Genomic DNA, 22213 nt, shown 5'->3' with positions numbered 1-22213 from the left:
GTATGATTCATATCTCTAATTAACCGCCAGAACACTGATATGGTACTGATAAGTGGTGCTGTGGCTCAAAGTGGTAGAGCTCTAGCCTTGAGCAAAAAAGCTAAGGGACAGCACACAGGCCCAGATCAAACCCCCATTCCTCCAGTAATCCGCCCCCCCCCCCAGCTCCCTCTTACACACACACACACACACACACACACACACACACACACAACCTCCTATCTCAGAAACAAAACATTGAACAAAAGGTTTGAGGCATGACTGGTCTAGTAATTCTGCCTGGCCCAAATGGTAGAACTAGGACAGTGAATGAAAAAGAAGCAGATGCAAGAAGCAGTTCTACCAACAGTCAGCAGCGATGGCCCATCTAGGGAGAATCCAAGTCAAAGCAGATAAACCACCAAGGTATAATGGAGGGGTTTGGGTGAGGATGACCTTGGACATTTTCACAATGTCATGACCCTGCCACTTCGTTTGTTCACCTGGGATGGGTAGTCTTGAGGACGGTGGACTCTTCTCGCCTCTCCTGGGCTCCTCTAGAAGCCCACTTTGGAGGAAGCTGTTGAATACTAAAGGCATCTCAGAGCTGGGAAGGCCAAGCTCTGCTCCCTGACATGGCCCTGGAGCCCAGCTAGTCCCTGCCCCATTTCGACAGGACTCTCAGTCTCCTATCCAAAGGGTTCAATGTCTTCTTCTGCTCTCTCTCTCACAGTGATTAATACTCACCTCCCCCAAACACTGTCAGGTTTCTTTGTCTGAAAACCCTTTTCCATTTCCTTTTTCCTATAAGCCTGTTTCATACTCTTTGTCCTGACAATTCTCTGAGCTGATGTTCTTCCTGCCTCTCCAGTCACCAACACTCCAAACTCCCTTCCTCCATCATAACTTAGTTTCTGTTGTCCACCCCTTGACCTTCTCTCTCACCCTCTGCCAATCTGATTCCTACCCACCCGCATCTGGCTCAAATCTTGCCTTTCCCAGCCTGCCAGACCTTACAGAGCTCTGCCTTCCTGGGCTCCTCTGCTCACAGCACTTCCAGACCAGCCTGTGCCAGGCCCCCTCCAGACAGGCAGGTTTTCCTTGTATTGTGCAGCTTTGACTCTCAATCTCAAGGGAGATGCAGCCTTAAGACATAAAATGATAGGTAAATAAGCACGTGCCATTTCATGGTTGAAGGCTGGTTTGCACTCTCATCTCCTGACACAGATAAGAGTTAGGACAAGCTGTTGCATTGGTCCCTTGGGGTTCAGACCTCCGAATCTCCCAGCCACCAATTTGGTTGACTTGTAGTACAGAGTCTACAAGGACTAGCCTCCTCTAACTTCTGAATGCCCTGCTCAGGGAAAAGAGAGATGAGAATGGGGGGTCCAGTTCTGGCCAGTCAGTGTGTTCTAGACCCTCTGATTAGTGAGTAGGGAATGTGATCAATCTGGGTCTGAGATTTGCTCCATTATTATTATTAATAATATTATTGCCAGTTCTGGGGTTTGAACTCAGGGCACTGTTCTTGGGCTTTCTCAAGTTTAGCGCTCTACCACTTGAGCCACAGTGCCACTTCTAGCTTTTTCTGCGTATGTGGTACTGAGGAATTGAACCCAGGGCTTCGTGCATGCTAAGCAAGCACCCTACCACTAGGCCATACTCGCGGCCCCAGAGATTTTTGATGGAACTATTGGGAGACATCTCTTTTTCCTCTTGGTGGTCCTGAAGTAGGATATAAGTTGGAGCCGTTAGTGGCCATCTGCCATCAGGGAAGGGGGAGGAAAATGGAATTAAGAAAAGAAGACCTATCCCTAGTGTCTCCTATGCTTAAGACCTCCTGGTCTCCTAGGTCACATACCATCGTAAGTTTAAACATAATAAGTTTAAGTTTTTGTTTAAGCCACTTTGATTTAGGTTCCTGTCATTTGCAATGGAATTAGTGCTGGTGCAGAGTACTAAGCTCCATAATTTTAGTTCAAGAATAACAGTGAGCAAGGGAAGGGGTGACACTGCCCCAAAAGAAATATACACATTACTTGACTTATATAACTGTAACTCCTCTATATATCACCTTTATAATAACAATAAAATTAAAAAAAATAAAAATGAAAAGTAAGTGAATCAAACTGGATAGGGATCTATTACTCTATCTGATGGGGTCATTACAGAAATGCTATCACCCTGGTGGTGGCTTGAACTGTTTTCCTCCAAGTTCACAGGTTGAAGTCCCAGTTCTCAGTGTAATTGGGAAGGTAGGAAGACTTAATGAAGTAGGAGGGGGTGGAACCTTAAATCAGTATGATGGTGTCTTTAGAAGGAGAGTCAGGGATAAGAGGAAGAGGAGAGATGAAGGGATGGAGGGATAGACAGATACTGAAAGACCAGGGAAAAGGCCACATGAGGACACAGAGAGATGGCTAGAAGCCATGGAAAAAAGTCTCTGGAGATACCAAAGCTGCCAACACCTGTGAGAAATAAATTTCTATTGTTAAAGTCCCCCAGCCTGTGGTATTTTGTTGTGGAAGCCCAAAGAGATCAACACAACCTCACTACACAAATCAAGAACAAGCTTTTGTCCATGCTCATACAGTGCCTTCAGGGCTGCCAAATGTCAGAGCCAGCCTGGCTCCCTGCACCCACGGTGCACGGAAGGCCTTCTCTGCTACAGCCATGGTCTCTGATAGGAAATAATCAGGGGTTGGAGGCATGGGTTAGTTGGTAGAGTACTAGCCTTTGAGCAAAGTGTCTGGTACTGAGTTTGAGTCCAATTTAACAACAACAACAACAACAAAGAAAGATAGAAAGAAAGAGAGAAAGAAAGAAAGAAAGAAAAAAAGGAAAGGAAATAATCAATCTCTTTATTTACAAGTGATTTACAGTTAGAAACCACAGGCCAGGATGGGGGCAGGGTGAGGGTGGGATGGCATGTGTGCTCCTTCGGGTCACTTGTCTGCACGGACAAAGGAGGCGAAGATGCTGTCCTTCTGGCTGAGCAGCTTCTCTGGCTTGTCAAACTCCAGAATGGCACCACGCTTCAGGACCATCACCAGGTCTGCACTCAGGATGGTGTGTACTCGATGCTGCTCAGGCAGGAGGGGCTGGTCAGGGGCAGGGGTGAGGGTAGAGGTAGCGAAGGGGCAGGGTAGCTGCTAAGAACTCCCTCTTACAGCTTGGAGGAAGAGGCCCCATGTCCCATTGCTATGGTAGGGAGGGACAGTGACCCAGGTCCTTATCATTAATACAACTCTTCTCCCTCCAGCTCTGCCCTCAGCTCCAGGCTTCCAGACTCTAAGACCTCCCCCACCCTTCCTGTGGAGAGGTAGCCCAGCCTAGCTCCTGGGGGTCTTGGGAGAGGGGTGGACCTTGGAACCTGGAGAAAGAGAGGGGAGATCTGAGGAAAGAAGAGATGCCAATCCTTCCCACTCCCTAAATCCTGCCCTGGCTCCCTGGCAGCACTCTGGCCCTGAACTGTTGTTCCAGGATCCTTTCTTGATTCAGCCCAGAGGCTGCACACGCCTTCTCACCCCACTGATGGGCTGCTTACCGCGATGGTGACCACAGTGCGGTCTGCGAAGGCTGTCATCACCACCTTCTGAAGAATGTTTTCCTGTCAGGTGGAGGCAGCAACTATTGGCTCACCTGCTCACCTGGAGTCCCATTTCACCCCAATTCTAGCTCCATGTTCTCTATCTGGCCCAAGTCCTGTGGGATTGACCATGTATACTCAGTGCTTAGTGGCTCAGTCTCAACCTGCTGGGAGCTTAGCTTTGTGTGTACATGTGAGATGGGAGTTTGTGCTATGGGTGCTGGTGTGAACTCTCTCTCTCTCTGTCTTTCTCTCTGTCTTTCTCTCTGTGTCTCTGTCTCTGTCTCTGTCTCTCTCTCTCTCTCTGATGGAATCAGGGTCCCTACAGCCTGTGCTACTGTGTCACATATAATGTAACATAAAGAGCAACCTGAACCTGAGGACTACTTGGTGTCATTTGATCCTTAACATCTCACTGAGACTCTTTCCATAGCCTACTCCCCCACAGCTATGCCCAGAACCAACCGTAGCCATGTCAATGGAAGCTGTAGCCTCATCCATGATAAAGATGCTAGTCTTCCTCACAAAGGCCCGAGCCAGGCAGAACAGCTGTCGCTGACCTTGGCTGAAATTCTCCCCACCTTCTGTGATGATGGCATCTGAAAGCATCCGAGAGGGGGAGGAAGGCAGTGCATGTGGAACTGTGAGGGAAGCAGATAAAAGGCTGGGGGGTGGGGTGGGAGGGCTCTATGAGGAACTGTGTGGACATGGTTGAGTGTGTGTCAGTGAGTACCTGACCTAACATGGATGCCACCTGCAGAGACTGAAGGGAGAATGCTGCCTTCCCCCCCCCCCCCATGCCCTGGTGGTGTGTGCTGAAGTGGTGCTGGGATGTCTTAGGAAGGGCAAGAGTGTCTGCAGTGGGAGCCATGATGTGCATGTGAGGTGATCCACTGAAGGCAAAGCTTAGTCAGCCCCCTGCTCTTGGAGCTGCTGCACACACACACCAGGACTGTGCTGAGGCCTGGAAGGGAAAAGTCTTCCCAGCAGGACCCAACCAGTGTCCTGTGTCTATGATTTTCTACTGTGTTCTCTCCTCCACCAGGGCAGAACCAGCTCAGCAAGCAGATGCGGCAAAGCAGGCCTAAAGACACCACCTGTGGTTGCGGAGACTTGCAATCTCCATCTCTCAATGGTAGTTGTTGTCTTCCCCTCCCTTGTGCCTCCCTCCATGTCTTGCAGGAGGAGCCAGACCCTGAATTGACCAGTTATATAATTGGTGACCTCTCTGTATGTTGAAAGGTAGACCTAAGTGAATCCAGAGGTCTAGCTGACCAAGCTCTAAAGCTGGGCTCACTAAAGCCTGGGTGTAAAGCCTCCCTCCCTCACCATCCAGGGCCTGTCAGTGCCAGTAATGGTTACCTAGGCCTCCTGGCAGTGCCTTTACCACGGGCTTCAGCTGGGCAATCTCCAGGGCCTCCCACAGTGTGCTGTCTGAGCATTTCTTCTCTGGGTCCAGGTTAAATCTGGAAAGAGACACGGAAAGCCCACAGGGAGAGGAGTTCAGTCCTGCTGCTGGCTGTCTCCATGGCCTCTCAGAGGGTGAGGGTGGTGAAGGGGCTGTGGGTAAGACCTGAGTGGCTTGGGGGGGGGATCTGGGGAGCACCAAGGTCAAGGCAGTGGTGGAAGGTAGTATTCAAGAGCTGGCAAGAGGGGCTCACCAGTGCCTGCCTGGGCTGAAGGGGAAGAAGGAAGAGGGCTGAAAGTGTTGTTCCTGTTTCTCTAGGTCACCTACCCCATTTCTTTGAGCTATGAATCCAGGGGAGCTGAGGCAACTCAGAGATGGGGTGGGGATGAAGAGCAGGTGGGACTTACCTGATGGTGCCACTGAAGAGGACGGGGTCCTGCAGGATGATGGAGAGACGCGAGCGCAGGGTGTGAAGAGGAAGTTTGGCAATGTCAATGCCATCAATGATGATGCGGCCTGTGTGGAGGTGAGGTCACCGGTGGAGCACTACCAGGGGCGAGGGCAGTGCTGGGAATGGGTTCAGCCTGGGACACAGGTCCCCATGAGGATGCCGATGAAGGAAGTGGCTGCTGGGTCTTATGTGGTATCTGGCCAGAAACCAGGATGGAGGTCCCATCTAGCAGGCACATCCACTGGCTTACCTTCAAACATGTCCACCATGCGGAAGAAGGCGAGTGAGAAGGAGGACTTCCCACTGCCTGTACGACCACAGATCCCAATCTGGAAAAGAGAGAAGTAGCTGCATGGCTGAGGCTCTGGGAGCTGCTGAGAGTGGCCTCGAGTGTTGGACTTGGGGGTGTGCTTGGGTGTGGGAGGTCACAGCATTGCCTTTTGTCTTGGTCTTCTGACTAGTTAGCCTCTTTTCAGCCAGGCTGGGTAACAGGCTTGGGCTTGCTGGCTCACACAGGGACCTGGGAACAAGTGCAGGGTGCAGATGTCCTCTTGTCTGGGCCTTACTCTGAGTCTGCCTGGTGTGCAACTGCGATTGCATGGGTGTAGTAAGAGAACACAGATTTGATGTGCAGGAATATCTCTGCATGTGCCCCACCTTAAACTTGGGCCATCTCCAACCAACACATTGCTACTTGGCTCTTGGATCCCTGTAGAAATTATAACAAGAAAACACTACAGGGATCGAGATAGTGACACAGAAGGGACAGGTGAAGCAAGGACAGATGGAAAGAGACTGAGGCAGTGCTCTCTCAAGGTAAGAGAATATGAGCTAGACAATAAGAGAGCTAAAAAGATGGATAGAGGGGACAGTATGAGAGAGAGGGGCCAGTAAGGAGGAACACGGGAAGAACTGAGCCAGAAGTTTAGTAGGGGCTCCTTCCCTGAGGTCAAGAGCAGCCTCCCTCTCTATCCTAGGCCCCTGCTCTGAAGCTCAGATGAACATGTCCCTGACAAAGCCCAAGTCAGGGCCTGAGAACAGCAAGAGGAGAAGACGAAGGGGAGAAGGAATCTTGTCAGAGTAACAGGCTCAGAGCCCAGAATCTGGGGGTGTGAGGAGGTGAGAGACCTAGAGGGGAGCTGGAGGTCCACAAGGCGACTGGGCCGTCCCACTGCTTGGCCCCTGGGCTCCCTGACTGACCTTCTGTCCTGGGGAGATCAGGGCATTGACATGCTTCAGCACAGGCTTCAGCGAGCTGTCGTAGCGCACGCTCAGGTTCTGGATCTGGATCTTCCCCTGGTCTGGCCAGTTCTTGGGGATCAGTGATGGTGCTGGGGGTCAGGTTGGGGGTCAGCCACTGGGCATGGGCCACAGCTACTATCTGGAGTGCCACCACCCGCGGTCTCTCACCGTTCCTTCTGGCCTTTCCCACCCTCAGACCCTTTCCCAGGAGTTCTCACCCAGCAGCCCCTCATAGCTTTCTGCCTCTGTTTTCAGGAGCCCATGGATACGCTTCACAGCCCCTAGCTGGATCTCCATGTCTGCCAGGTTTCTTACCATCCAGTTGAGGTAGTTGGAGACCTGTGTGGAGCAAACCAGTCACAGGCACTCAGGGTTCACTTAGTTTTGCCCTGGGTCAACAAGGTAGCTTTCTAGTAAGCTGAGGGCCAGGAGCCCTTAGATGTTCGTTGCTGTCCACCTGTTCAGAGTGACCTCCCTGGAGGCACGATAAGGGTCACAGTGACTGTGGCTCCTTATTCATTACCTGTCCAGGGTCTGGGCCCTGCCAGTCTTTCTGCCCACATGGGAAGGCCTAGGGAGGGACTGTCCCATGTCTCACTCAGTTGTGGAAAGGCCCTGGGATCCTGAGAGCAGATGTCTGACCTTATCCCACCTTGGCCCCTCCTACTCACCATCAGAGCGTACGTGAGGCCCAGGCCCACCAGGCCAGCAGAGAGTTCCTTGTGCAGGGAGTTGGAGATGGAGGTGGCAGCTGCGATGAGCACCACACATGCACCAATGTATTCCTGTGGAGGGAAAGCAGCGGGCCCTGGGCCTTGGCACTGAAGCCACAGTAGCCCCATCTCTCCTCACTCCCTGGGCAGAGAGCAGCTCAGCCAGCCCCACTTAAAGCCAGTATTCACACATCAGACACACACGAAGCCTGTGAAAACGGGTGCACAGGAGCTGGCATGTGCCCCAAGTTTCTACTCCCCACTGTCTGAGCAGGGGTGCCTTACTGAGGTGCCTGACAAGCACATACATATGTGTGTCAAGTGGCCTGCTCTACACACACACACACACACACACACACACACACACACACATATACATTCTATGCACCTGCACAGTTATGAAAACTAGTCTTGTTCCTGGTATACCCCTTAGACACAAAAGCCCCCAGGCAGAGATGATGTCATGGCTGGAGAGCAGGAAGGATCACGATCTGCTGCCCCATCTTCTCTTCCCACCCCTAGCCCACATTTGCCCTAGCTTAGGCTCCACGCTCTTATAACACTTGCCATGCGGACTTCTAGCCACCTATTGGCAGCAGTAAGGAAGAGGGAGGCGATGTTGTTGGAGTCTGTGTATTCAAGAAGCTTTTGCTGGAACCGGGCTTCATACCTGGAGAGAGAAGAGGCTCTGAGGCAATGATGTTGAACTATATAGCTCCTGGGACTGCCCCTCCCTACAGGACAGTTTAATAATTCTCCATGTGCCATACCTACTGGAATGCCTGCCCAGCTCCTTTCTACTTATTCTAACCCGCCAAGTCCTACTTCATTCATACTCTTTTTTTTTTTTTTCACTCCAACACCTTTTCCTCTTGTCAGGTCTTCCCTATGGTACAGGGCATCACTATTTGCCTAGTTTCTCAGGCCAGAAACTGAGGACTCAGATTCAATCACAAGCCATCTTATATCTATCTCCCAAACCATCCTTGCCTCTGTCTACATTGCTCCTACTTCTTGCCCGCATGCCACTCTCTCCTAAGCTGTCAGCAGCATCCTTTTAAACCATAAACTGTCCCCACTGAGAATAGCAATGGCCTCCCATTGCTTTTAAGGTAAAGAACTACCTCCTTACCCCGGGCCTGTGTGAGCCAGCTCTTGCCGATCTCCTATCTGCCATAAACCGCTCATTATGCCATAGCCACTCGGGGCCTTTTCAAATGCTAGTATGACAATACTAAGCTTTTCTCCACCCTGAGGCCTTTGCTCATGTTCGGCCCAATGTCCAGAATACCTACTCCATTGCAGTTTAAAAGTTATCAACTTTCAGGCCTTACGTTAACTACTATCTCCTTTGAGAGACTTTTACTGGCCTTTTCTTTTCCCAAAGCACCCGTCTCCTCATCTCTGCAGCCAATTAGCTGCATAGAATGTGATCTACTTGTACATTCACTTCTCCTGGTGTTTCTGATTCATCTGATTCACCAGACTGTGCCCATCATCTCATCAAGCCCAGAGCTAGAACACTAGAAACTTTTGCAAGCAAAAACAGACAAAAACCAAACAAAATATACAAACAACAATGACAAAAACCCAACAATGCTTCTTATAAAAGTCTAGAAGGGCAAGCTGGGTTCCCAGCCCTGCATCAACTCTGGGTGGCCTCTGATTGGTTACCAACCTCTCTGGTTCTCAATCCTGCATCTGTAGAACATGGCTTCTCATACCTATGTGATGAGGCTGCTTGTTGATTGAAAGCAATCATGCACACAGACTACTTAGCACTTGGCACTCTGGAAGTGTGCAATCAATATACACTAGTTAGCCACAGGGTAGGCTATTGGGCTACAGCCAACAAGTTAGACAGAGGGGTGATTCAAAGGTCTTCCATTCACTTAGAAATCATTCACTGTGTCAGTGCAGGGTGCGGGAGACCTGGGCAGCAGCCCCTCTGGCTGACCACAGGCTTGGCCTGAGCCCAGCCTTGATCTGAGGCTGGTAACAGGGTGATGAAATCTGTTCCCAAGAAGTCTAGCCCACTTTAGAAAAGTCATACTCTCTTTGCCCCAGGCCCACCCCAAGACCTCTGGACACCAATTGTAAAGCAGAGGCTAGGCCAACCAGTATGGAAAGACCTTGAAGTGGTAGCCCCTGATGAAATTCAGGATTGAGGAGAAAGGGTGGCTAGAAACCATGTGCCAGACTCCAAGGCCTCCTTGTAGAAGAAGCACAGGCCTGTAAGGGGCAGGGAATGTTCAGTCTGTGAAACTGCTAGTGGATCCCTCAGCTCAGCTATAGCATTATGCCAGGGGCCTGGGCACTTTTCTGAGGCTGACCCTAGACTTCTGGACACAGGGCTCTATGTCACATGGTTATTGTCACACCCTGTGCAGCTGTGCCATTCTAAAAATAACTTACGATCAGTATGTAAGTAAGGTTTAGAGACTAGAGTCCAACATTCTGGGTCAGAGGTCTCTGTCCTGGCTGGAAGGAGGAGAGATACCCAGCAGACACTTCTGGAGACTTGGCTGAGAGCGGCAACACTGTCTTCCACTCCTGCTGCAGCCTCAGACACTCCTACCCAGCCCAACACCACCAGGGTATCCAGAGGGTGGCAGGGCACTGGAAATTTTCCAATAGTTCCTCCAGCCTGATGAACTCTCCCCCTTTCTTGGAGTCCTGTGACCTGTCTACTGTGAGGTCTTTCATGGCTAGCTCTGTCTTCTATGTGTTTACAGTTCATCTAGCAAAGTCTAGCTGTCACATGGATTTGTTCTGGGCTGTAAATCGAGTCTGTAACGACCTCCTGGGCAGTGGCTCATCTGATTCATTCCTTTAGTGCCTGGTATGGAGCTCAGTATATGTGGTAGATGTTTGTTGGCTGTACCAGGACGTCAAGTCTGTTCTTCAGTTTCCTTATCTGTGCCATGGGATTGTGCAGTGTATGATGAATGGGAGTAGCATTTGACACAGTGTTCGGGAAGAGGAGAGTCTCAACTCTAGAGGCCCCAAGGCTAGTCCTGGAGAACCAAAGGCCTTTCTAGTGCTAACACACACACACAGACTCTGCTCTGTTTGTTTGCTTTCTTTTTCTTTCCTTCCTTCCTTCTTTTCTTCCTTCTTTCCTTCCTTCCTTTTTCCTTTCCTTCCCCCTTTCCCCCTCTCTCTTTCCTCTCTCTGTCTCTGTCTCTCTGTCTCTTTGCCAATCATGGGGCTTGAACTAAGGGCCTAGGCACTGTCCTAAAACACTTTTTGCTCAAGGCTAGTGCACTCTGCCACTTGAGCCATAACACCACTTCTGGCTTTTTTTGAGTATGTAATACCAAGGAATTGAACCCATGCTAGGCAAGCACTCTACCACTAGGCCACATACCCTATTCCCTTATTTATTTTTATTTTTTGTTTTTTTGTGCTCTTGGCTCACAAAGGCCTTGGGCTTGTCACCAGGAAGGTCCTAGGAAAGGGGACTTCCTAAAAAGGGTGCTTTGAAGTGAATCTCATGACCTGTGACCCTACCCTTCTCCCCACTCTATTCTTATCTTGGGGGAGGGGAGGATCTGGGGTTCCTACCTGAAGGCCCGGATGGTGGTGAGGCCTTCGACCGTTTCAGCAAAGTGGGAGAGCAGTGGGAGCTGGGTGGTGTCATCTAGCTGCTGCAGGTCCCTGTGCCCAAGAGCAGAACAGAATGATGAGGATGGGTCAGGGTGCAGCTGGGTATGCATCCCAGCTCCACCTAGCAGATTCACCTCTCCAGGTCTCAGGTTCTCACCTGCAGAGTGGGAGCACAAGAGGACCTTTGCATCAGGCTGAGTACTGAATGTAAACTGCCTTCGTTGGATCACATTTGGGTCTGTGCGCCTACTGTATAGCCTGGCACTAAGAAAAGGTAAGGCAGAGAGTGCTGGCTCCACCTTCCAGGTGGACAGTTGAGACAGCTTGCCAAAGGAATGGAAAGGCCAATTCTAATCTCTTCTTTCCCAAGAACCATGATAGACTTTGCATTTGTCTAGACTCTAAAGACTTATAGGGGAAGGAGTGGTCAGAGTTTTCCATGGCAACAGGACATCCTTCTTTCCCTACAGCTATACCTTGACTACACATCGGTGTGTGGCAGGCTAATCTTCCCAGGCACATCATCTCCAGAGCCAGAGGGGGAACTAGAGGAACTGGGAGAACATTTCCTCTGGCAAAAGAAATGAACTTTGTAGAACAGCCACTGTAATGCTGTTAATATCAATGTACTCTGTTCCCCTTTGGTGTCAGGGGATTCTGGATTGTTCAAGCAAAAAGCCATTTATACAAACACTGGTCCCGTAGGGCAGGTGATTGTGGTCAGAATACATCTAAATTTAATTATTATTGTTACTGATCAATATTTTGACTCTTGTTTCTAATCACTCATGTATACTTGGGGAAAGTATCAACCTTTCTGACCACAGCCTGCATAGAAATGTATTTTGTATCGCAAATCAGTATTGACACCCCTACATGACTAAAATGAAGGTTTCACAAAGTAGAGCTTGATATTATTAGATGAATACAGACTCATACATATCCATTCCATTTCATCATTTTAAAGTGCTAGATGTGATCTATGATACTGATTTCATAACCCATTAATTGTTGCAAATGGCAATTTGACAAACAATATCCTACAGGATCTTTAAAACTTCCCTTCTATTTTTTGAATCTATGAGTTTAACAGTAAGAAAGAACTTCCCAGAAAATATTGTGGGCTTGAACTCAGGGCCTGGGCACTGTCTTCAGCATCTTTACTCAAGGCCAGCACTCTACCACATAAGCCCATCACCACTTCTGGCTCTTTCTTTTAATGTGGTATTGAAGAATTGAACCCCGGGCTTCACTCATGCTAGGCAAATTCTCTACCACTAAGCCACATTCCTATTCCTAGTGGTTTTGTTTTTAGGTTTTTTTTTGCCAGTCTTGGGGCTTGAACTCAGGGCCTAAGCACCATCCTTGGGCTTTCTCAAGGCTAGAGCTCTACCACTTGAGCCATAGCACCATTTCCGGCTTTTTCTGTGTATTTGGTATTGAGGAATTGAGCCCGGGTCTTTGTGCATACTAGGCAAGCACTCTACCACTAGGTCAAACTCCCAGACACCAGTGGTTTTGTTTTAAATAAAGAATGCATATGAGCCAGTGGCTCATACCTATAATCTTAGATACTCTGAAGGTGGAGATACCAGGATCAGAGTTTCAAGCTAGCTAGGGCCCACAAATCTGCATGATTTTTAAATCTCATGGACCTTCCTGCCCAGCTGGCTTTGAATTGCAATCCTCAGATCTTAGCCTCCTTGTTAGAATTACAGATGTGAGCATCCCACTATATACATACTTTAACATTTTTATTAAAATGTTTATGGGTATTTAGAGAGGAATTGCCAGTAGTTAGTGTATGAGAATTGCCTTAGACAGAACGATATGACAATTTCAATGTATGCTTAATTCCTCCTTTACACATACTTAACAGCTTTCTACATTTTTTAAATCTATTGGACCACTAAACAAATATTAATGCCTATTTACTATGCTAATAGGACATTCTTTTTTTTTTGTCAGTCCTGGGACTTGAACTCTGGGCTGGGTGCTGCTAGTGGGAACTTCTTAAGAAGATACAGTCTCAACTCTTTTTTGACATTTATAAGGTATTGTCAGTCTGTTTTGGGGAGACACAATTAAGAGACAAGAATATAGACAATAAATTAGAGACAATTTTGAGGAGGGAAGGGGTATACATGGCTCCAAGGTAAGAGGGAAAATATGGCCAATGAGAATGTCTGGGAGAATCTTCCAGCCATGCTTAGAGTCCTCTAGCTGGTAAGTGTGGGTCAGTAATACCTCTCTTATCAAGTGCATTAGAAATCAGTCTGGCTCCTAAATCAGCCTGGTTCCTGAAATCATGCAGCCCTTGTGAGAAGCATTTTGCAAAATGAAATGAAACACATAGACAAGCATACACCTGACATAGCAATTCCATTCCTGACCATATCGCTCAAGGAAATTATTTAGATATTAACTGCAGCGTGTGTGTGTGTGTGTGTGTGTGAAGAGATAATCATGTTAGGGGAATCAAATGTGGATATTTACTTCACAGTTATCTGTTATTTCTATTTTGAGGGGTGGAAGAGATAACTCTACTACTTTTCGGATGATAACTCTACAGCAAGTAGACCAAGCCATCTCTGTTACCAAGTACTCCCTACACTCCCAAAGGTGGCAAATGCTGTCATCACCTGGATGCCACCCGGAAGTACTTCTGGATGAAGTAGCACACAACGGCCAGAGGCAAGAGGGCCACGAGGAAGACAGGTGTGACATAGGAGATGACGGCCAAGGCTGAGACACAGAGCAGAGTGGAACGGCTCAGGCACTCCAGAGTGGATGGGATGTGCTGAGGGGAGACAGCCAGGTGCACCTGGGTTAGACTGTGTTTGCACTGTTACCGAAATGGTGGTTCGCGCTCTCACTTCATGACAGGCACCTAACTTAATTGTTCAGCTACCCTGTGAGCTACCTGAGAGAAGAAATCATGACTTTATTATTCTGTCACCATCTAGTAAGATGGAAAAAGTAAAGAAGACAGGCTGAATCCAAAGGAATATTTACCACAGAATGGGCACACTGGTTCAGACTATGCTGGACCTTGGAATGAAGCTAGTCGAGTCTTAGATGGAAGCCCAAGGTATTTGATTTCTCTCAGATCTTCCCCCCCCTTTGTTGTAGGGCTTGAACTCAGGGCTCTACCACTTTAAGCCAGATCTCCACTTTCAGGTTAATTGGAGCTAAGTGTCTCATGGACTTTTCTGCCCAGGCTGGCTTTGAACTGAAATCTTCAGATCTCAGCCTCCTGATTAGCTACTATTACAAGTGCTACCAGTGCTCAGCCTCTCTGAGATCTTTTTAAGGTCTCATGGGGATGCTCTGACCTTGTAGCAGCACTGGAATCAGGTCAGGAACACTGGACTTCTCCCCAAGGGCTTTGATCACCTGATCTGAGAAGCCCAGCATAAAGAGAGAGGAGAAGCTTCCCTGAGGCCTAGCCTCCCTCTCTGGAGGAAATGTCCACTACACCTGGTCAATGGTGTTACAATCAGATGAGAATCTGTTCAGGATGCTTCCAAGAGGAGTGGTCTCAAAGAACCTGAGAAAGCAAGCAGAATAGTTAGCCATTCATTTATTGATTTGCTTTCTGTCTATTGAGCAAAGGTAATTCATGTCTCTAGTCATCTGTGAGTCTAACCTCCTGGAAGCAGTTGCCTTGGCATGTCTACAGACATCTGGCCCATGTCCCTGAGAATTCCTACAGCCATCCAAAGGGGTGCTGGCCTCTGGTTAGCTTTACTGACTTGAAGGCCCATTTATGACCACTGTCACTCTTCTTGACTATTTGTTAGCCTGACTTACGTAGCAGCTGTCTTCCTGGGACACACAGTCCTCTCTAGAGGGATGACCTGCCAGACTCTAGGACAGCCTGTCAGCTGGCTGACCCTGCAAAGCCCTCTGACTGCCAGTTCTTGGGCTGTGACCTAGAATCAGCCCAACTGCAGAGAATTTCTGGACCACAGATCTGGATCAAATAGCAGGTAAATGGAGGACTTACTCATGGGACACGGAGAGCTCAGGAAGCGGCAAGGTAGAAAGTGTTGTCAGGCAATGAGGTCTGGTGTCCATCCACTGGGGCCTGATAACTTGCTTCCCTGTTGTGCTTTTAAACATCTGGCCAATTGGGCAGTGACACTGCTAAACTTTCACAACCAGTTTTCCACTTCTTATCTACCCGTTAGGATGATTAGACTGTTATGCCCATTCCCCATATCAGAACCTGCAGGCTAGTGGAGGGAGGGAGGAAGAGGTGGCAGCAGAGCTGGTAGGTGCCAGAGGGCAAATGGTACCATCTAGGGCAGGGAGCTAACCTGTGCCAGGGTCTGTTGAAGGGCTGGTGGGACAACTAGATGAACTAACCATGCCAAGTCTCCAGCACAGAGCTGAAGAGGACATTCCTGCATCCACTCTCTCCTTGTGTCACCACCATGAGTCAATGACAAAGTAGTCTGTGACAACTTTATAGGTGGGGAACTGAGGCTCAGGAGACAATGACTGGCTACCACGTAGCCAGTGTGTGTACATGTGCGTGTGTGGTTACCTCATCGGGGCTAGGATGATGCGGTTCAGCAGGCTGCGGTGCAGCCTCTTGGCCACCTTCAGCCCCGTCCACTCCACAGTGACAGAGGTGACGAGGCACAGCACAATGCCCAGGCTGCACAGCACAGTGAACACCACGGCATAGGTCTGGTCCAGGGTACACTCCTGGACGGGCAGAGAATGAGGCTCCTACAGTTGTAGAGATGTATAGAGGCCCAGTTCTCCCCACCCCCACCCTGGCCCTTTTTGTGGGGCTGTGGCCACACCTGGCTGATGGAGCAATTCCTGACCACAGGGTTCAGAGTGAGGGCACTGTCTGTCCACTTGGCCAGCCAGTAGTCAATGGCCACCAAGACCATGTGCTTGAGAAGCTGGGAGAAGATGAGCAGTGACAGGAGCAGGATGCCGGCTGAGGACAGATACTTGGCGCAGGCTCGCCATGGAATCTTGGCTCGCTGGTGCAGCACTGATGACAGGTTGTCATCTTCTTCACTCTCGGCTGCCTCCTCTGCAGGCCGCAAGAACCCACCCTGTGGCTTTAAATGTCACATCCCTCGAAGGGTGAACCAGTATTTTATCCCTACTTACTGATGGGGAAACTGAGGTACACAGAGAAGGAGAGATTTAACCAAGGCATACTATTTCCCTACACCTAGCACCCAACATCTTAGCATCCCTGTGGTTGACAATTTTATGCCTAGTCCATGTTTCTGTACCTTCCTCCTCTTCTTCATCCTGCAGAAATCCATCTCTTGAGGACATGGCACGGGGCAGGCCTGGAGGCGGATCTATGGCTTTTCTTTCCGTGACTGTTTCCTTAAAGACAGACAGGGCCTGTTCAATGTTTTAGGCTGTGCAGGTAGGAAAAGGGAGGCATGGGGGCAACCATGTTGGTGCTGTTAGGCTTCCATGTCTCCCCTGGCTTGGGAAGGTGCACATGGACAAATGTTCATCTTGCCAGAATTTACTCCTTCCACTTCATCTGCTACCTGCACCCTAACATCTCAGTGGAGGTAGAGGTGGTGGTGGTGGTGGTGGTGTGTGTGTGTGTGTGTGTGTGTGTGTGTGTGTGTATACACCATTTCCTCTTTACTTAGTTTCTGTGATTCAAGTAATTTAGAGCCGATGACCATGGATGGGTCACCTTCCATGCCCATCACCACATGATGGTATGTTCAGAGGTGAGGACTGAACTAAACTGGACCAATGACAGTCTTTTGTGTTGTTTGTCTTTGCTTAGCCAGTTTGAATAGATTTCCCAAAGCTTTGCAACTGAGTTATACATAAGTACCACAGGATGAGAGGATGGCATGCATTTGTTTCTGCTTTGGGGACCTGGCATAGGTGATGGTGCTTCTCTGGTATGAGTAAGTTCATGCCAGTTTACGCATGCTGTCCTTTGAGGGTGTCCCAGGATAATGAGATAGGCAGGCCTTTGTAAGTTCAGTTTCTAGCAGAACCTCCTAAGAGTGGTTGCCTAGCTCCCAAGAGATACTCACCTTCTCCAGCTCTTGGTCTTGCCTGTTCATGAGGGTCTTCCAGTGCTCAAAGAGCTGGCACTCGCACCTCTGGAAGTCCTTGAGTGTGCCCTCCTTCTGGATGGTGCCATCCTTCATGGCGATGATCTGCAAAGGCAGAAACAAAGTTGGCCTGGAGGCTAGCTGAGGAGGAGGTGTGGCTGAAAAGCCTGAGATGGATGTGAACATAACTCTTCACCTTCTAAGGACAGCCTCCTTCACCTGCCTTACTAGGCAGTAGTGATAACCGACCCTCCCCAGGACAATTCTCCATGGTTTGGTCTTCAGAGCAACTGAGTGCATCCTAGTCAACTGGCTGGTTACCCACAAAGACTCCACAAATACCAGCTGCATCTGCTTAACAGACTAACTGCAGCTACTCTTTCTTCCTGCTTTTGGCAGTACTTGCCAAGGCTCATGTTGACCTAAGTGCCTGTGGCTGTGCCTTTTTGGAATTACCAAGCCTTTACTTGAGAGGCCCAATGGCACAGCCACATATTCCCAACGAATGGCCTCTTCCCAATCCATACCATGAGGGGGTTCAGGGAAGATAACTAGGAATCCTGTTCACAGACACCTCCGACACAGGGACACCTGGTTTTGATTCAGGATTGTTCTGAACTACCCTGCCAGGGTTACCACAGAAACTCATACATAAACTTTCTACACTTGTTCAGACAGCTTAAAGATAGGGACTTTCTTTGGGCTTTTTACTCTTACAGTGGACGAGGATCTCAGCACACATGGAAAGAAGACTTATTTGGGGAGAAATTAGAGGACCATTTGGCATAGGCCTGAAGCTCCGAGAAGATCTCAAATTTTGGCTTCCATCCGAGGAAATTTTATATAGGAGTAGGGCAGAGCTTAGAGGTGCAAAGCTCATATTATCTTCATAGTGAAAACTGAATGATTGTCAATAACTTAAGTAACTTTTCTACTCATTGAAGAATATGAGAATGTAGTTAATGTGGGATTTTTACAAAAGGCATTCGATTGGAAATACTGAAGTTTCCATTACTGCCACTGTTTGTTCCTATGATCTCCTTCTGATCCCAGCTTAAATCCAATACTGCCAGAAAGTCAGAGGGAGGGGAGAAAGCTCTTTCATCCATACTACATTTCCTAAAACTGAGGATGAGGCATCAGGTAGGACAGGAAGAGACGTTAGGAACTGAATGTTTCGGCATTCCTGACTTTCTGGTGCCAGTCTTGGGTACACACACAGGGGCACAGGCTATAGTAAGGACCATCTGCAGGCCTAGGTGGCCTCAAATCCCTAGTTCTCATGTGGTGGGTCTTTGAGCTGTCCAATCTGTACAAAACCACTCAGGGCTGGCCTCTCCTGCCTTATTGCCTTTGGCAATTGCTACAAGAACACTTGACTGTCTCCTTCAAAGGTGCCTGATTGCTCATCCCCACCCCAGGCATTCATAGTCAGAACCCCTCCCTTATGGGTCCTCACCCAGTCTGCATGGGGCAGGTACTGGAGCTTGTGGGTCACTAGGACCACTGTCCTCTTGTCATCCCGGAGAAGTTCAAGGATGCCAGCTTGCATTAAGTGGTCACTTAGATGAACATCCAGAGCTGAGAAAGGATCATCCTGTGCACAGGGAGCAAAGCAGAGGTGGTGTCAGGGGAGGGATAACAGTAAGCATGCAGCTCTACCAGAGTTACATCAATCGTGATCTCAGGACTGGTATTGGTTAGCTGTGTGATCTGACTTCTCTTGACTTCTCATTTGCCTTATCATAAAATGGAACTGCTATCAATTGTTACTCTCAAACAGATCCAATCATTTTACTTCCAGTCTCTTGAAACTTCAGTGGTTCCCCACCATGTATAACTTCTCAGTGCAATATTCCAGGTCCTCTTCAACCTGTTTAGTCTTTCTCATGTCTTTCCCAAGTCCCCTCCATTCTAGATTTCCAAGGAACAGGCCATGCCAGGCCTTTGTCCAAGCTGTTCCCTCTGTCTGGTGTGCTGTTCTGCCTTCTGTCTGCCTAATGAACTCCTACTCACCCAAGAACTAGTCCTCTGGTGCCCCATGCTTACCCTCCTCTTACCTTTCCCTCATCTTGGCTCTTGGGAAATCCTGTGCAAAGCCAGATTTGAGTTATGGTTTCGCTCAGACTGTGAAGACTCTCAAGATCTAGCTTCCTTTGTGCCTATGCCTGGTGCACAGGAGGAGTTTAAAAAGTTTTCTGAAATCCTCCCCACTTTTCTTTAACATGGTTGTTTAAATCTCAGATGAGGCCCTGAATGATCTGGAACCTCATGTGCCGAGTGTGTCAAATGCTAACACGGACCATGAACCTTCACCTTTGAAGCACCTTTGGTGAGGAGAGTTATGTGTGTCATGGGAGAGGAATGAGAATGAAAGCTGGGATCAGAGGGCCAAGGTTCCTTGTACTGATTCCCTGTTCAAACTGCTTCCCACCTTGCTCTGTTTAACTATTTAACATTCTCTAGGGCTGACTCTCAGGAAGCCTTTCATGATTATTGAGCCCACATAGCTGGCTTCTGGATCAGCCTCTTGGTCTGCACCAGACAGCTTGGCTTTGAACTGGTTGTGCCTCTTGTGTGTGGATGAACTTTGTCTTCTAGTCATACTCTCTATATCTTCAATTCCAAGGGTTGAGTTTTAGGATTCTTCAAAATTAACCATAGCATCCAACAAAAAGGTTATGCAGTAGTGGCTAATAAGTATTATTTTTGACTACAGGTGTTTACCCGCAGTGCTAAGTTGAGAGTCGGAGGCCCAGTACAATTCCATGAGAAGTAATGCTGTGATCAATATGGTGGTCAGTTAGCAGTGTCTGCCCCAGGTGTAAGATGTGTTCCATGCATCTGCTATTCTGGTAAGTGGGCTGCAGATGCGTTAATAAGCTGGAGCTGACCTTTAGAAAAGCAGCCCCTAGCCACATCTTGCCTCTCATGGCTATTGTGAATTTCAGGGTCAAGTCTATAGTAGGTTTCTAGTCTTATCCTTGCCTTAGTTTCCCTATGAATAAGAAATACTTTGGAAGGAAAGGTTTACTGAGGAGGGGGAGGGAGGAAAAGAGGGAGGGAGTGAGAGGTAGAGAGGAGAAAGGAGAGAGGAGAGAGTGAGATAGAGATAGAGAGAGACATGGAGGGAGGGAGGGAGAGACTTGGGTGATGGATGGCACACATGTGTGTATATGTATATATGCCTCTAGTAGCCAGGGAGGCAGTCAGAAATGAGGATCCAAGGGAAGAGCCAGCTTGGGCACTCACCAAGAAGACCACATTGGTATGCTGGTAAAGTGCACGGGCCACACTGATTCGTTGTCGCTGGCCACCAGACAGATTAATGCCCTATCATCAAAGGGGAGAAACAGATCATGCCACAGCCATTCAGAGGAGAGTGTCTTGCACCCCCTCCATCTACTGGACTGTGAGCTCGGCTCTGTCCATTTCTTCATCTCCTCCTCACTTTTTTTTTTTTTTTTGCCAATCCTGGAGTTTGAACTCAGGGCCTGAGCACTGGTCTTGGGCTTTCCTCAAGGCTGGTGCTCTACCACTTGAGCCACAGCACCACTTCTGGCTTTTTCTATGAATGTGGCACCGAGGACTCAAACCTGGGTCTTCATGTATGCTAGGCAAGCATTCTACCATTAGGCCAAACTCTTGGCTCCTTCTTGCTTTGTAGAGAGAAGGAACTCGTAAATATTTACTGAATTCAACTGGAATTTTCCAAGTCTTTGAACATTCTGGTAGGATCTTATTGGGGATTTAAGCCACACACCAGGAAAAGAATGGTGGTAGAATTGTGTTTGTCAAACTAATGAGGGAGGGCTCCACTTGGATCATGAACAGAAACTATATAACACCTTAGCCTGGCCCAATGTTATGTGGGCTGAGTATAGGTGAGTGGCACAAATGAAAAAGATATTGCCATCCCCAGGCAGGGAGGGTACTAAGCTGACCTGGCTCATCTGCTAGGACTCAAAAAACAACAGGACAACCATCATTAAGAAGTTCATATTGAATCCCATAACAGGCAGAGCTTCAGTCTTCACCCCTCCTTATTCCCAGTCCACCCCAGTCTTGTTAAGAAGAACCTCAGGGAACAGTGGTGGTGCGGGTAATGGTGGTAATGGTGGCGGGTGGAGAGCAAGGGAGGCTGCTACTAACCCGTTCCCCAATCTGGGTCTGGTCTCCATGAGGCAGGATATCAATATCTGGTTGCAAAGAGCAGGCTTCAATGACCATCTTGTACCTGGAGAGTGGTAAGGGTGGGAACACCTGATCAGCCTGGCTTGAGTGAAGCCTCAGCACCTGGGGTCATTTGTCTCTGGGGTGGCTGTACCCCAGTGAGTGATGGCTTTAATGGGCCTCCTGCTTGGGCACAAGCAAACACCATGTGAGTTTGAAAAGAGCTACGGTCAGCACCCTCATGCAGACTTGGACACAGGTTAAATATTTGAAGGATGAAATTGGATGGGAACAAACAGGTTGGGTAAGTGACATGTCCTCATGCAGTGGGAATGGCTGTAGCCAGAGCCTACACTCAGGGCTCTGCCTGGGAAAAATCACTGCTGGCTGAGTTAGGCAGTAATGATGATGGCTAGTCAAATATTTGCCTTCCTTGCATTTCTCATTCTCTCCTAAGCAGCTCTTAGCCTCGGCAGGTTCCAGCCAGGCTCCATGGAGGCATCAGAGTGTCTTAGTGACACTGTACTGAGACAGCTTTAGATTTGACACCTTTTTAGTCACCAGTTAGATAACCTTGAGCAAGTTACCTAACCTTTTGGAGATGTGGCTGTTTCATTTGTAAATGTAATAACAGAATTGTTGAGAGTGTTGGGGAAACTCATATGTAGGAAAAGCCTGGCACAGGGCCTGTGCCTGATAAGAGCTCAGTGGATGCTGGCTGTGAATGTCCCCATGGGGAGGAGGGGGGGTTGAGCATGGGAAACTAGGCTCAGCGTGAGACAAAACATAGTGAAGGACTACCCCATACCCAGGCACATCTGGCTCCTTTTCAGTTAAGCCACATGGAGCTGGCTGGACACCAGATTAAACAGCTGGGTGTGAGTAATAATGAAGGACAGGGCAACTGAGGCAGGGATGGGGTCCAGGGAAGGTTGGTTGGTAATACTGCCAGAGAACCCTTGTGCCCCACCCCACCTC

The 22213-nt window shown here is 48.7% G+C and overlaps 1 protein-coding gene across 11 annotated transcripts in view; it reads right to left on the bottom strand.

Annotated features, from left to right (window-relative positions):
* Positions 1 to 2844: 2844 nt before the first annotated feature.
* The window catches only part of Abcc8 (ATP binding cassette subfamily C member 8), a 68885-nt gene continuing 49516 nt past the window's right edge, over positions 2845 to 22213 (bottom strand). For 4 of the 11 annotated variants that reach the window (XM_090348046.1, XM_090348048.1, XM_090348047.1 and 1 more), the window contains exons 20-39: positions 21215 to 21299; positions 20315 to 20395; positions 18522 to 18659; positions 17042 to 17167; positions 16259 to 16376; positions 15809 to 16050; positions 15544 to 15707; positions 14472 to 14541; positions 13634 to 13791; positions 10950 to 11042; positions 7950 to 8052; positions 7341 to 7454; positions 6888 to 7008; positions 6628 to 6758; positions 5678 to 5756; positions 5384 to 5492; positions 4931 to 5034; positions 4034 to 4167; positions 3527 to 3589; positions 2845 to 3080 (exon numbers count right to left, since the gene is read on the bottom strand). In XM_090348046.1, coding sequence (XP_090204172.1) covers positions 2925 to 3080; positions 3527 to 3589; positions 4034 to 4167; positions 4931 to 5034; positions 5384 to 5492; positions 5678 to 5756; positions 6628 to 6758; positions 6888 to 7008; positions 7341 to 7454; positions 7950 to 8052; positions 10950 to 11042; positions 13634 to 13791; positions 14472 to 14541; positions 15544 to 15707; positions 15809 to 16050; positions 16259 to 16376; positions 17042 to 17167; positions 18522 to 18659; positions 20315 to 20395; positions 21215 to 21299 — 2389 coding nt within the window. In that variant the 3' untranslated portion in view covers positions 2845 to 2924. The remainder of the gene's footprint in view (positions 3081 to 3526; positions 3590 to 4033; positions 4168 to 4930; positions 5035 to 5383; positions 5493 to 5677; positions 5757 to 6627; positions 6759 to 6887; positions 7009 to 7340; positions 7455 to 7949; positions 8053 to 10949; positions 11043 to 13633; positions 13792 to 14471; positions 14542 to 15543; positions 15708 to 15808; positions 16051 to 16258; positions 16377 to 17041; positions 17168 to 18521; positions 18660 to 20314; positions 20396 to 21214; positions 21300 to 22213) is intronic. The other 7 variants (XM_090348053.1, XM_090348055.1, XM_090348054.1 and 4 more) reach the window with 4 other exon arrangements.

This window comes from Megascapheus bottae, chromosome 16, assembly GCF_031878675.1.
Source record: "Megascapheus bottae isolate mThoBot1 chromosome 16, mThoBot2.hap1, whole genome shotgun sequence".
Lineage (NCBI taxonomy): Eukaryota > Metazoa > Chordata > Mammalia > Rodentia > Geomyidae > Megascapheus > Megascapheus bottae.
Note: the sequence above shows the minus strand (reverse complement) of the source record. Positions and strands in the feature narration are given on the sequence as shown.